At 50.3% G+C, this 13344-nt stretch overlaps 1 protein-coding gene across 6 annotated transcripts in view; it reads left to right on the top strand.

Annotated features, from left to right (window-relative positions):
• LOC106591933 (oxysterol-binding protein-related protein 3) overlaps positions 1–13344 on the top strand; it is an 81082-nt gene that overhangs the window by 40402 nt on the left and 27336 nt on the right. For 5 of the 6 annotated variants that reach the window (XR_006770028.1, XM_045719202.1, XM_045719204.1 and 2 more), the window contains 3 exons: positions 4396–4506; positions 11093–11230; positions 13144–13234. Coding sequence is in view for 5 of the 6 variants with exons in the window: in XM_045719202.1 (XP_045575158.1) it covers positions 4396–4506; positions 11093–11230; positions 13144–13234 (340 nt within the window). In the remaining variant the exon portion in view is untranslated. The remainder of the gene's footprint in view (positions 1–4395; positions 4507–11092; positions 11231–13143; positions 13235–13344) is intronic. The other variant, XM_045719201.1, reaches the window with a different exon arrangement.

The raw sequence follows: 13344 nt of genomic DNA on the forward strand, positions 1-13344 counted from the left end.
TGAAAATGTAGCTAGCTATCTTCAACAAATTGCCCTCTAACCAGTGATGTACACATTATTCCCAGATGATGTGTTTTTTGTGCAACCTCATCTCCCCCTCTCGCGCAATTGATTTCAACGTCATATCGATATGAGTGACTGACAAATAAGTGTTGCGTTTCTCTTTCCGTTTTGACGACCCCCAAATCAAACCGCATCAGTCCAAAGTGTAGCTGACTGTCTTCTGCTGGTCGTTCTGTAACCAGTGGTGTACTAAATATCTCCAGATTCCAGGTGTTTCTTTAGTTGTGTTAGTTTCAACAGCACGTACAACCTGATTTCCCCCTAATCGATATCAGTGATTTATTGCCACTTGTCAAAACGACAGGGTTTTTGGTGTGTGTGCAGTTCATAAGGTGCAGTTTATAAAATATACCATTTGATTACTATTATTGCACATGTATGGTAGATAGTACATTCTGTGTTTAGGTTTTCATTATATCACAAACTGTTTCTGCATATTGGTTATTGATTTGGATACGTTAAAACTGTTTTGACTGGGCTATTTATCAAAATGTCTTGTCAACAGGAAGCAGCGACAGCATCATGTTCAACATCATTTTTACGACTATAAATTGACTTTCAGTATTTATTTCCAATGGTATTGTGCTTAATCAGGTAAAAACTGCTGAGATGTATTTATTTTGATTATATACCAGAAATCACCAAAATGGCTTTGCCCTGCCTATCATGAGCCACATCAGTTAGCCACATCGCTCCAATGGATGGCAACTGTCGCCGAGTCCCGACTCCTTGGACAACCTCATGTTGAAATCAAATCGCATTCAAGCCATTGAGGGCTATGACAAAAACTGAGAGTTTTCTTTAAAAAAGAAATGGCAAAATAATTTAACAGTGCACCAGGGGTACTTGCTACTGTGATTCCTGAAATGCAGAGCCTGTTAATGAAGTACTTTTCTAATAAGAATTTATATTTTTGTTACATTGTTTGCTAGCTCAGCTGATTATCTAGCTAGCTCTCAGTCTCATTGACCACGAAACGTTGTGTCAAGCTAAAATACCACCTCTACAGGATTAACAACTCAACTCGAACCTGTCTACCAAGAGCAATCTGTTATTCCTTGTTATTAATCCTCCAGACCTGATGGATGCCGCTCTGCCTTACCACTGAGCTAGTTTACAGCTAGGAACTGTTCCTCAACCTCAACAGTAAGGCCCTACAGTAAAGTGGGCTATCCTCAGAGCCTAGTGTTTATGCTGCCTCACTCCCGTTCCACCTGGCGCCTTCTCAGGATCGTCCAGGCCAGAGCTTCCACCGTAGACCACAATACGATAAGAGGCCCCTATTTCCTGTGTTGACTCCGCCCAGAATCACCCCTCCTATGACTCCTTCCCAATGCACTCAGTGCTACTCGTCTAGCCTCAAGGGAACTTTACTCCAGTAACTCAGATTCCCAATTGACTAATAAACCAGATGCTTCCTTTTAAACCCTAGAGAAAAATGACATGCACTTGTATGACTCCTTGATGACACAGGTTTCAGAACAATAAAGCAAGTTTATTCAAAATTCCTTAAACAGGCATAAAATCCCAGCTCAATCCATCAATATCAGTCAATATCACAAATAAATAATCACACAAGCAATTATGATAAGCTAAAATGGACCATGGATTAGATACCTCCACTGCCCTTATCTAAATCCCTATGAGAAGCACAGCATTTAATAATAAGAAGCATGATCTCTGACCTTCTACAACTACTGTATAAATAGAATTTTGTAACCTTTATTTAACTAGGCAAGTCAGTTAGTGATTCAAAACTCTAACAGCTACTTAAAACTTTTAGCAATAAGGTAACCTTAATGATTCCTTCTGTGGAAAGGGTTCTTCATGGAACCCAAAAGAGTTCTACCTGGAACCAAACTTTTTTTTAAAAGGGTTCTCCTATGGGGACAGCCGAAGAAACATTCTAGGTTCTAGAGAGCACCTTTTTTTCTAAGAGTGTAATTACGTATTTATGGTTAACACTTGCATCTGTGGCCGTAGCAACGCCCCTCTGGCCAGTACTCATCGGCTAAAAAAAAAAAACTCTTGTTGTTTTTCTGACGCCTATGCAAAATATATATTGTACCAGTCAAAAGTTTGGTCACACCTACTCATTCAAGGGTTGCTAGTTTAAAGAATCTGAAATACAAAATATATTTTGATTTGTTTAACACTATTTTGGTTACTACATGATTCCATATGTGATATTTCATAGTTGTAATGTCTTCACTATTATTCTACAATGTGGAAAATAGTAAAAATAAAGAACAACCCTGGAATGAGTGTCTAAACTTTAGACTGGTACTGTATGTATTGAAATAAATACATGGCTCAGTTGGTAGAGCATGGTGTTTGCAATACCAGCATGGTGTGTGCAACGCCAGGGTTGTGGGTTTGATTCCCACGGGGGGCCAGTACAAAAAAAAAAAAATGTATGAAATGTATGCATTTACTACTGTAAGTCGCTCTGGATAAGAGCGTCTGCTAAATGACTAAAATGTAAAAAATGTAAATACATACAGTATCAGTCCCCTAACCCTACCACCACTCCCCTAATTGGAGTAAACTAATGTACAACAACATTTAGGCTTCTACTTCCAGCTTATACATACTATATACATTTTACTGACGCAGTATATTTACATTAGTTGTGTTTTTTTGTTTTTTTTTGTCCCTCTACAAGATCTTGCACCTGCATCTGCAATCCCGCTCTTAACCCTTAAAGGGTATTTTTCAGTCTTAAAGGGGCTTTTTTCAGTCAACCACTAACCACACATTTTTCCTTACCCTTTCTTAAAGCACAGGCGCCTCCCCGCCCCAGGCTCAAGCGAGTCGTGACGCAAGTAGCCCCTAGGGTGTGGGTTCCAATACCAAATGATACGAGCATTATCTCATAATGATCCGAGCCCTCTATCACTGTGGTTACCTGACTCCTCCTTTTAGGTCTCTCCTAACTAGTCTGACCTGGGGATATTCAACGTCCTTTATTTCTCTCAATGTTCATCCTCCTCTGTGCTCCGTTTGTGAGTTTAACTGAAACTTCTTCATGGGTGTGTGTGAGATTAGGGCCTTCCTGTCAGCACTTCCTGCCCACACTCTCTGCTTACTAAAAATGACCAACTTACTCTGACGCTAGCTAGCCACTTAATACAACTTGTTTTCTCTAGATGTATACTAACGTTCAGAAGTTTGGGGTCACTTAGAAATGTCCTTATTTTTTAAAGCGATTTTTTTTGTCCATTAAAATAAAATACAATTCATCAGAAATACAGTGTAGACATTGTTAATATTGTAAATGACTATTGTAGCTGGAAACGGCAGATTTAGTCTGTGTTTCATTTCATTGTGTATTAGAAACACAGTTGGAGATCTTTGTGAGGGCATTTCACCAGTGGTTGAATGGGGAATTGGTCTTGCCGGGAAAATGTCCGAGGTTGCAACAGTAAAAAACAGGGGTGGGGCTTAGAGGGTTAGAGGTTCCAAGCCCATTCTATTCATTCTATTTCTATGTGTGCTGTTGCTGCAGTGAGGGAGGTGTTGCCTAGGCAACCGAAGACTTTGCTAAAACACCTTGCTTGTTTCAGCAAGGAGCAACAGAAAGTTACATAAAGTTATCGCAGAAACAGACTCAACCACAAGAGTGCCTGGTCATCTCGTCTTCAGTCAGCTGTTCGTTTTTTTAAACGGTTATGCCGGTTATTTCATTTATTCATGACGGTCTTCATCCATGACCTCCAGCCCTAATGGCATATCAATGTCTGGAAGTGACATTGTATTTTGTTCGATGTCTTGCCTCTCTAAGTCACTCTTGAAAGACACCTCTGTTCTTAAGCACTCCTACTACTGATGAGGCAGATCTCATCTTGTTTGGGTCTTCTCAGGGCTTATTGGGGAGATATCTGTAGGCACCTCATCACATCTTCCCCACAGCTCTGTGTTCATACAGCACCTGTTTTCAGTACATGATCAACCCATTGACACAATCTATAAGTGGTTGGCTGTATTTGTGCAGAATCACATTTCAAACATTTATATTTTTGAATTGGCAGAAACACAAGTAATGCGGAAAATGTTTGATAGAAAATGTTTGATTAGGAAAATAGAAAAAGTATGAACCGTACCAATCAGTAGAGATAAGTGGTGTTTTGGTGTCCAGGGTCATATTCACTATGCACCAAACAGAAGATAACAGACTGCAACACGGAGGGATGTGTCCAATAAGAAACACTCGTGTTTTTATTTTTCTGTTGCAAAAGGTTTTGCTACGGTGTGCACTAATGAATATGTCCCAGCATTGTGTGTGTGGCTGTGTGCTGAAACAGAACAATGGTTGTTTGTTGTTCCATCCAGGCTATAGCCCAGAACTCTGAACTGAGAGAGCGTCTGAGCAACATTCACGCTGAGTCCCGCTGCGTCCCAGAATCCTCCACTGGGCTCATAAACCTCTCTGGTCCCCTACAGGTGGGTGTGGGACATGCATGACGACGTGCATGATGACACACCCTCCCTCCCACATCAGCATCATCAGGTTTACAAAATTCCACTAACTTGTCAGAGGATTCCGGAATCCAGATGATTCTGGATTTTATGCATATTCCCTCCTAATTCTAGGAATCTAAACTGTGATTTCTGGAAAAACCTGGGAACTTTGTGAAAGTTACCAGAATTTTACAACCCTGATCATCATCATTGGCATTATTATCTAGTGAGAACAGGCTATATGATTATAATAGCATTTCACCCATTTTATAATCTGCTGGCCTTAGTCCCAATACAACAGGTGTTGTCCCACTCACTGCTTGTTTAGCCCCTCTGTAATGATGAGTGGGTATCATCACAACATCTCCTTAGTTGTTACAGAGTAACAGGTTCAGCACTGTTTTCTACTCCTAACTGTTACAATATGGATGCTTAGTGTTGACAGCTCCAACTCCTACTTATCAAGCTAAGTGTTGAGACAACAACTGATTACAAGATTAGACTGAAGGGATTGTTAGTTGTAAACAGCTCTCCTTCTGTTCAGAGTCAGTTGTTATCCTGAAGAGCTCACACACACACACACACACACACACACACACACACACACACACACACACACACACACACACACACACACACACACACACACACACACACACACACACACACACACACACACACACACACACACACACACACACACACACACACACACACACACACACACACACAGTGAATCAGAGTCTGTTGGTATCCTCAGGGAGCTCACACACACACACACACACACACACACACACACACACACACACACACACACACAGTGAATCAGAGTCTGTTGGTATCCTCAGGGAGCTCCACACACACACACACACACACACACACACACACACACACACACACACACACACACACACACACACACACACACACAGTGAATCAGAGTCCGTTGGTATCCTCAGGGAGCTCACACACACACACACACACACACACACACACACACACACACACACACACACACACACACACACACACACACACACACACACACACACAGTGAATCAGAGTCCGTTGGTATCCTCAGGGAGCTCACACACACACACACACACACACACACACACACACACACACACACACACACACACACACACACACACACACACACACACACACACACACACACACACACACACACAGTGAATCAGAGTCCGTTGGTATCCTCAGGGAGCTCACACACACACACACACACACACACACACACACACACACACACACACACACACACACACACACACACACACACACACACACACACACACACACACACACACACACACAGTGAATCAGAGTCCGTTGGTATCCTCAGGGAGCTCACACACACACACACACACACACACACACACACACACACACACAGTTAGTGATTCTATTATTGTCAGAGGAGTTTCCTCAGAGGAAGGCTTCCCTGTTTCTAATGCACTGTCTGGGTCCCCCTATGGGCCCTAGTCAATAGCACTGTCTGGGTCCCCCTATGGATCCTGGTCAATAGTACTGTCTGGGTCCCCCTTTGGGCCCTGGTCAACAGTGCTGTCTGGGTCCCCCTCTGGGCCCTGGTCAACAGTACAGTCTGGGTCCTCCTATGGGCCTTGGTCAACAGTACTGTCTAGGTCCCCCTCTGGGCCCTGGGCAACAGTACTGTCTGGGTCCTCCTATGGTCCCTGGTCAACAGTACAGTCTGGGTCCTCCTATGGGCCTTGGTCAACAGTACTGTCTAGGTCCCCCTCTGGGCCCTGGGCAACAGTACTGTCTGGGTCCTCCTATGGTCCCTGGTCAACAGTACTGTCTGGGTCCTCCTATGGTCCCTGGTCAACAGTACTGTCTGGGTCCCCCTCTGGGCCCTGGTCAACAGTACAGTCTGGGTCCTCCTATGGTCCCTGGTCAACAGTACAGTCTGGGTCCTCCTATGGTCCCTGGTCAACAGTACAGTCTGGGTCCTCCTATGGGCCCTGGTCAACAGTACTGTCTAGGTCCCCCTCTGGGCCCTGGTCAATAGTACTTTCTGGGTCCCACTATGGGCCCTGGTCAACAGTACTGTCTGGGTCCCCCTCTGGGCCCTGGTCAACAGTACGATCTGGGTCTTCCTATGGGCCCTGGTCAACAGTACTGTCTGGGTCCTCCTATGAGCCCTGGTCAACAGTACTGTCTGGGTCCTCCTATGGGCCCTGGTCAACAGTACTGTCTGGGTCCTCCTATGGGCCCTGTTCAATAGTACTGTCTGGGTCCCCCTCTGGGCCCTGGTCAACAGTACTGTCTGGGTCCCCCTATGGTCCCTGGTCAACAGTACAGTCTGGGTCCTCCTATGGGCCCTGTTCAATAGTACTGTCTGGGTCCCCCTCTGGGCCCTGGTCAACAGTACTGTCTGGGTCCTCCTATGGGCCCTGTTCAATAGTACTGTCTGGGTCCCCCTCTGGGCCCTGGTCAACAGTACTGTCTGGGTCCACCTGTGGGCCTTGGCCAACAGTACTGTCTGGGTCCCCCTCTGGGCCCTGGTCAACAGTACTGTCTGGGTCCTCCTATGGGCCCTGGTCAACAGTACTGTCTGGGTCCCCCTCTGGGCCCTGGCCAATAGTACAGTCTGGGTCCTCCTATGGGCCTTGGTCAACAGTACTGTCTAGGTCCCCCTCTGGGCCCTGGGCAACAGTACTGTCTGGGTCCTCCTATGGGCCCTGGTCAACAGTACTGTCTGGGTCCCCCTCTGGGCCCTGGTCAACAGTACTGTCTGGGTCCTCTTATGGGCCCTGGTCAACAGTACTGTCTGGGTCCCCTATGGGCCCTGGTCAACAGTACTGTCTGGGTCCCCCTCTGGGCCCTGGTCAACAGTACAGTCTGGGTCCTCCTATGGGCCCTGGTCAACAGTGCTGTCTGGGTCCTCCTATGAGCCCTGGTCAACAGTACAGTCTGGGTCCTCCTATGGGCCCTGGTCAACAGTACTGTCTGGGTCCCCCTCTGGGTCCTGGTCAACAGTACTGTCTGGGTCCTCCTATGGTCCCTGGTCAACAGTACAGTCTGGGTCCTCCTATGGGCCCTGGTCAACAGTACTGTCTAGGTCCCCCTCTGGGCCCTGGTCAATAGTACTTTCTGGGTCCCACTATGGGCCCTGGTCAACAGTACTGTCTGGGTCCCCCTCTGGGCCCTGGTCAACAGTACTGTCTGGGTCCTCCTATGGGCCCTGGTCAACAGTACAGTCTGGGTCCTCCTATGGGCCCTGGTCAACAGTACTGTCTGGGTCCCCCTCTGGGACCTGGACAACAGTACTGTCTGGGTCCTCCTATGGGCCCTGGTCAACAGTACTGTCTGGGTCCACCTGTGGGCCCTGGTCAACAGTACAGTCTGGGTCCCCCTATAGGCCCTGGTCAACAGTACGATCTGGGTCTTCCTATGGGCCCTGGTCAACAGTACTGTCTGGGTCCTCCTATGAGCCCTGGTCAACAGTACTGTCTGGGTCCTCCTATGGGCCCTGGTCAACAGTACTGTCTGGGTCCTCCTATGGGCCCTGTTCAATAGTACTGTCTGGGTCCCCCTCTGGGCCCTGGTCAACAGTACTGTCTGGGTCCCCCTATGGTCCTTGGCCAACAGTACTGTCTGGGTCCCCCTCTGGACCCTGGTCAACAGTACTGTCTGGGTCCTCCTATGGGCCCTGGTCAACAGTACTGTCTGGGTCCTCCTATGGGCCCTGGTCAACAGTACTGTCTGGGTCCCCCTCTGGGCCCTGGCCAATAGTACAGTCTGGGTCCTCCTATGGGCCTTGGTCAACAGTACTGTCTAGGTCCCCCTCTGGGCCCTGGGCAACAGTACTGTCTGGGTCCTCCTATGGGCCCTGGTCAACAGTACTGTCTGGGTCCCCCTCTGGGCCCTGGTCAACAGTACTGTCTGGGTCCTCTTATGGGCCCTGGTCAACAGTACTGTCTGGGTCCTCCTATGGGCCCTGGTCAACAGTACTGTCTGGGTCCCCCTCTGGGCCCTGGTCAACAGTACAGTCTGGGTCCTCCTATGGGCCCTGGTCAACAGTGCTGTCTGGGTCCTCCTATGAGCCCTGGTCAACAGTACAGTCTGGGTCCTCTTATGGGCCCTGGTCAACAGTACTGTCTGGGTCCTCCTATGGGCCCTGGTCAACAGTGCTGTCTGGGTCCTCCTATGAGCCCTGGTCAACAGTACTGTCTGGGTCCTCTTATGGGCCCTGGTCAACAGTACTGTCTGGGTCCCCCTCTGGGCCCTGGTCAACAGTACAGTCTGGGTCCTCCTATGGTCCCTGGTCAACAGTACAGTCTGGGTCCTCCTATGGGCCCTGGTCAACAGTACTGTCTGGGTCCCCCTCTGGGCCCTGGTCAACAGTACAGTCTGGGTCCTCCTATGGGCCCTGGTCAACAGTACTGTCTAGGTCCCCCTCTGGGCCCTGGTCAACAGTACAGTCTGGGTCCCCCTCTGGGCCCTGGTCAACAGTCCTGTCAGGGTCCTCCTATGGGCCCTGGTCAACAGTGCTGTCTGGGTCCTCCTATGAGCCCTGGTCAACAGTACAGTCTGGGTCCTCCTATGGGCCCTGGTCAACAGTACTGTCTGGGTCCCCCTCTGGGTCCTGGTCAACAGTACTGTCTGGGTCCTCCTATGGTCCCTGGTCAACAGTACAGTCTGGGTCCTCCTATGGGCCCTGGTCAACAGTACTGTCTAGGTCCCCCCTCTGGGCCCTGGTCAATAGTACTTTCTGGGTCCCACTATGGGCCCTGGTCAACAGTACTGTCTGGGTCCCCCTCTGGGCCCTGGTCAACAGTACTGTCTGGGTCCTCCTATGGGCCCTGGTCAACAGTACAGTCTGGGTCCTCCTATGGGCCCTGGTCAACAGTACTGTCTGGGTCCCCCTCTGGGACCTGGACAACAGTACTGTCTGGGTCCTCCTATGGGCCCTGGTCAACAGTACTGTCTGGGTCCACCTGTGGGCCCTGGTCAACAGTACAGTCTGGGTCCCCCTATAGGCCCTGGTCAACAGTACGATCTGGGTCTTCCTATGGGCCCTGGTCAACAGTACTGTCTGGGTCCTCCTATGAGCCCTGGTCAACAGTACTGTCTGGGTCCTCCTATGGGCCCTGGTCAACAGTACTGTCTGGGTCCTCCTATGGGCCCTGTTCAATAGTACTGTCTGGGTCCCCCTCTGGGCCCTGGTCAACAGTACTGTCTGGGTCCCCCTATGGTCCTTGGCCAACAGTACTGTCTGGGTCCCCCTCTGGGCCCTGGTCAACAGTACTGTCTGGGTCCTCCTATGGGCCCTGGTCAACAGTACTGTCTGGGTCCTCCTATGGGCCCTGGTCAACAGTACTGTCTGGGTCCCCCTCTGGGCCCTGGCCAATAGTACAGTCTGGGTCCTCCTATGGGCCTTGGTCAACAGTACTGTCTAGGTCCCCCTCTGGGCCCTGGGCAACAGTACTGTCTGGGTCCTCCTATGGGCCCTGGTCAACAGTACTGTCTGGGTCCCCCTCTGGGCCCTGGTCAACAGTACTGTCTGGGTCCTCTTATGGGCCCTGGTCAACAGTACTGTCTGGGTCCTCCTATGGGCCCTGGTCAACAGTACTGTCTGGGTCCCCCTCTGGGCCCTGGTCAACAGTACAGTCTGGGTCCTCCTATGGGCCCTGGTCAACAGTACTGTCTAGGTCCCCCTCTGGGCCCTGGTCAACAGTACAGTCTGGGTCCTCCTATGGTCCCTGGTCAACAGTACAGTCTGGGTCCTCCTATGGGCCCTGGTCAACAGTACTGTCTGGGTCCCCCTCTGGGCCCTGGTCAACAGTACAGTCTGGGTCCTCCTATGGGCCCTGGTCAACAGTACTGTCTAGGTCCCCCTCTGGGCCCTGGTCAACAGTACAGTCTGGGTCCCCCTCTGGGCCCTGGTCAACAGTCCTGTCAGGGTCCTCCTATGGGCCCTAGTCAACAGTACTGTCTGGGTCCTCCTATGGGTCCTGGTCAACAGTACTTTCTGGGTCCCCCTATGGGCCCTGGTCAACAGTACAGTCTGGGTCCTCCTATGGGCCCTGGTCAACCGTACAGTCTGGGTCCCCCTCTGGGTCCTGGTCAGCAGTACTGTCTGGGTCCTCCTATGGGCCCTGGTCAACAGTACAGTCTGGGTCCCCCTATGGGCCCTGGTCAACAGTACCGTCTGGGTCCCCCTCTGGGCCCTGGTCAACAGTACTGTCTGGGTCCCCCTGTGGGCCCTGGTCAACAGTACATTCTGGGTCTCTTTCTGGGCCCTGGTCAACAGTACTGCCCTATAACAGGAATAAGGTACATTTGAGACACAACCTGTATGTGTTTTCAGTTCACACAGTCACACTATTCTTTGAAAATGTACATGTTTAATCATGGTTTATTGTTTCAGACAATAATGTTTTTTCCTTTTGAAAGTTCTAACAACAGGAGAATGAGTTCAAATTAATCTAAGCCTATACCTAGCTGAATTAATCTGAGCCTAAACCTAACTGAATTAATCTAAGCATTAAACCTAACTGACATTATGTTCTCCTCTTATTAGAAGCAAGACTCCACCGATGGATCCCACCCCCTAGTTCACCAGGCGTCCAATGAGAGCAGAGCGTCCATCACAGAGTCTCTGTCAGAGTTCTTCGATGCTCAGGAGGTTCTACTGTCTGCCAGCTCCTCAGAAAATGAGGTCAGTGTCTGACTGGGCTGCTCTCTCTCGCTCTCTGCTGTTGAAACCAGTCAATACTGGAGGAGGAGAGGAGGAGGGAGGGGGAGGAGGAGGGAGGGATAGGAGGACAGGAAGGGAGGGAGGATCGGGGGAGGAGAAGGAGGACGAGGAGCAAGGGGAGGCTATGGGGTGGGAGGAGGATGAGGAGGGGGATGATTAGAGAGGATGAGGAGGGTGGAGAAGAGGGAGGAAGATGAGGAGGGAGGATGAGGATAGAGGAGGGAGGGGGATGAGGAGGGATAATGAGGAGGGAGGAGGGAGGGGAATGAGGAGGGAGGGGATGAGGAGGATGAGAAGAGAGAAGGAGAGAGAGGAGGGAGGGGGATGAGGAGGAAGGATGAGGAGGGAGGGGGATGAGGAGGATGAGGCGAGAGAGGAGGGAGGGGGATGAGGAGGGAGGAGGAGGGAGAGGAGGAAAGAGAGGAGGGAGGGGGATGAGGAGGGAGGAGGAGAGAGAGGAGGAAAGAGAGGAGGGAGGGGGATGAGGAGGATGAGGAGAGAGAGGGGAGGGGGGATGAGGAGGAAGGAGGAGAGAGAGGAGGGAGGGGGGATGAGGAAGGAGGAGGTGGAGAGAGAGGAGGAAAGAGAGGAGGGAGGGGGATGAGGGAGGATGAGGAGAGAGAGGAGGGAGGGGGATGAGGAGGAAAGGAGGAGAGAGAGGAGGAGAGAGAGGAGGGAGGGGGATTGAGGAGGAAGGAGGAGAGAGAGGAGGAGAGAGAGGAGGCAGGGGGGATGAGGAGGAAGGAGGAGAGAGAGGAGGAGAGAGATGAGGGAGGGGGATGAGGAAGGAGGAGGTGGAGAGAGAGGAGGAAAGAGAGGAGGGAGGGGGGATGAGGAGGAAGGAGGAGAGAGAGAGGAAGAGAGGGAGGGGGATGAGGAGGAAGGAGGAGAGAGAGAGGAGAGAGAGGAGGGAGGAGGAGAGAGAGAGGAGGAGAGAGAGGAGGGAGGGGGATGAGGAAGGAGGAGGTGGAGAGAGAGGGAGGAGAGAGAGGAGGGAGGGGGAGAGGAGGGAGGAGGAGAGAGAGAGGAGGAGAGAGAGAGGAGGGAGGGGGGAGGAGGAGGGAGGAGGGAGAGAGAGGAAGAGAGAGAGGAGGGGGGATGAGGAGGGAGGAGGAGAGAGAGAGGAGGAAAGAGAGGAGGGAGGGGGAGGAGGAGGGAGGAGGAGAGAGAGAGGAAGAGAGAGAGGAGGGGGATGAGGAGGGAGGAGGAGAGAGAGAGGAGGAAAGAGAGGAGGGAGGGGGATGAGGAGGGAGGAGGAGAGAGAGAGGAGGAGAGAGAAGGGAGGGGGATGAGGAAGGAGGAGGTGGAGAGAGAGGAGGAAAGAGAGGAGGGAGGGGGATGAGGAGGGAGGAGGAGAGAGAGAGGAGGAAAGAGAGGAGGGAGGGGGATGAGGAAGGAGGAGGTGGAGAGAGGAGTAACAGATGTGGAGGATACTTTGTCTGGACACACTTCTGGATTCAGACTTAATGAGGCTCCTCCAGTCAGAGCTCTGAGCTACAGAACATGTTCAGTATGTTTTCTGTTGCTGTGTGAAAGTGAATTACCCCCATCTAAAAATAAAATACCCTTACTGCAGAGAGGAGAGTAGCTGTCAGTGTCTTCTCTGGGACCGACCGTCTCCCTCCCCCTCCGTTCTCAAACCCACTGAATGCATCCCAAATGGCATCATATTCCCTATTTACGGCACCATTTTGACCAGGGCCCATGGGGAATAGGGCACCATTTATGATGTTCCCATATGTTGTGACAGGATGTTGAAAGGGACCTGACAGCTTCCTGTTTCCTGGTTCTCACTTCTCTCAGGTGGGCGCTGTTAAAAAGGTATATTTGACCTGTCACTAATGATAATGTAGGATTTATTCTTTATCCTGCAGGCCTCTGATGATGACTCATACATCAGTGACAACGTCAGCGACAACATCTCCATGGACAACTTCAGCAACGAGACGGAGAGACCTAACTCGGGTAAGGGGACACTTTACCATGTGTGTTCCAAGTGGCACCCTATTCCCAGTATAATGCACTCCTGTTGACCAGGGCTCATAGAGCTCTGTTCAACACTAGTACAATAGGGT

This window comes from Salmo salar, chromosome ssa05 (assembly GCF_905237065.1).
Source record: "Salmo salar chromosome ssa05, Ssal_v3.1, whole genome shotgun sequence".
In the NCBI taxonomy this organism is placed as follows: Eukaryota; Metazoa; Chordata; class Actinopteri; order Salmoniformes; family Salmonidae; genus Salmo; species Salmo salar.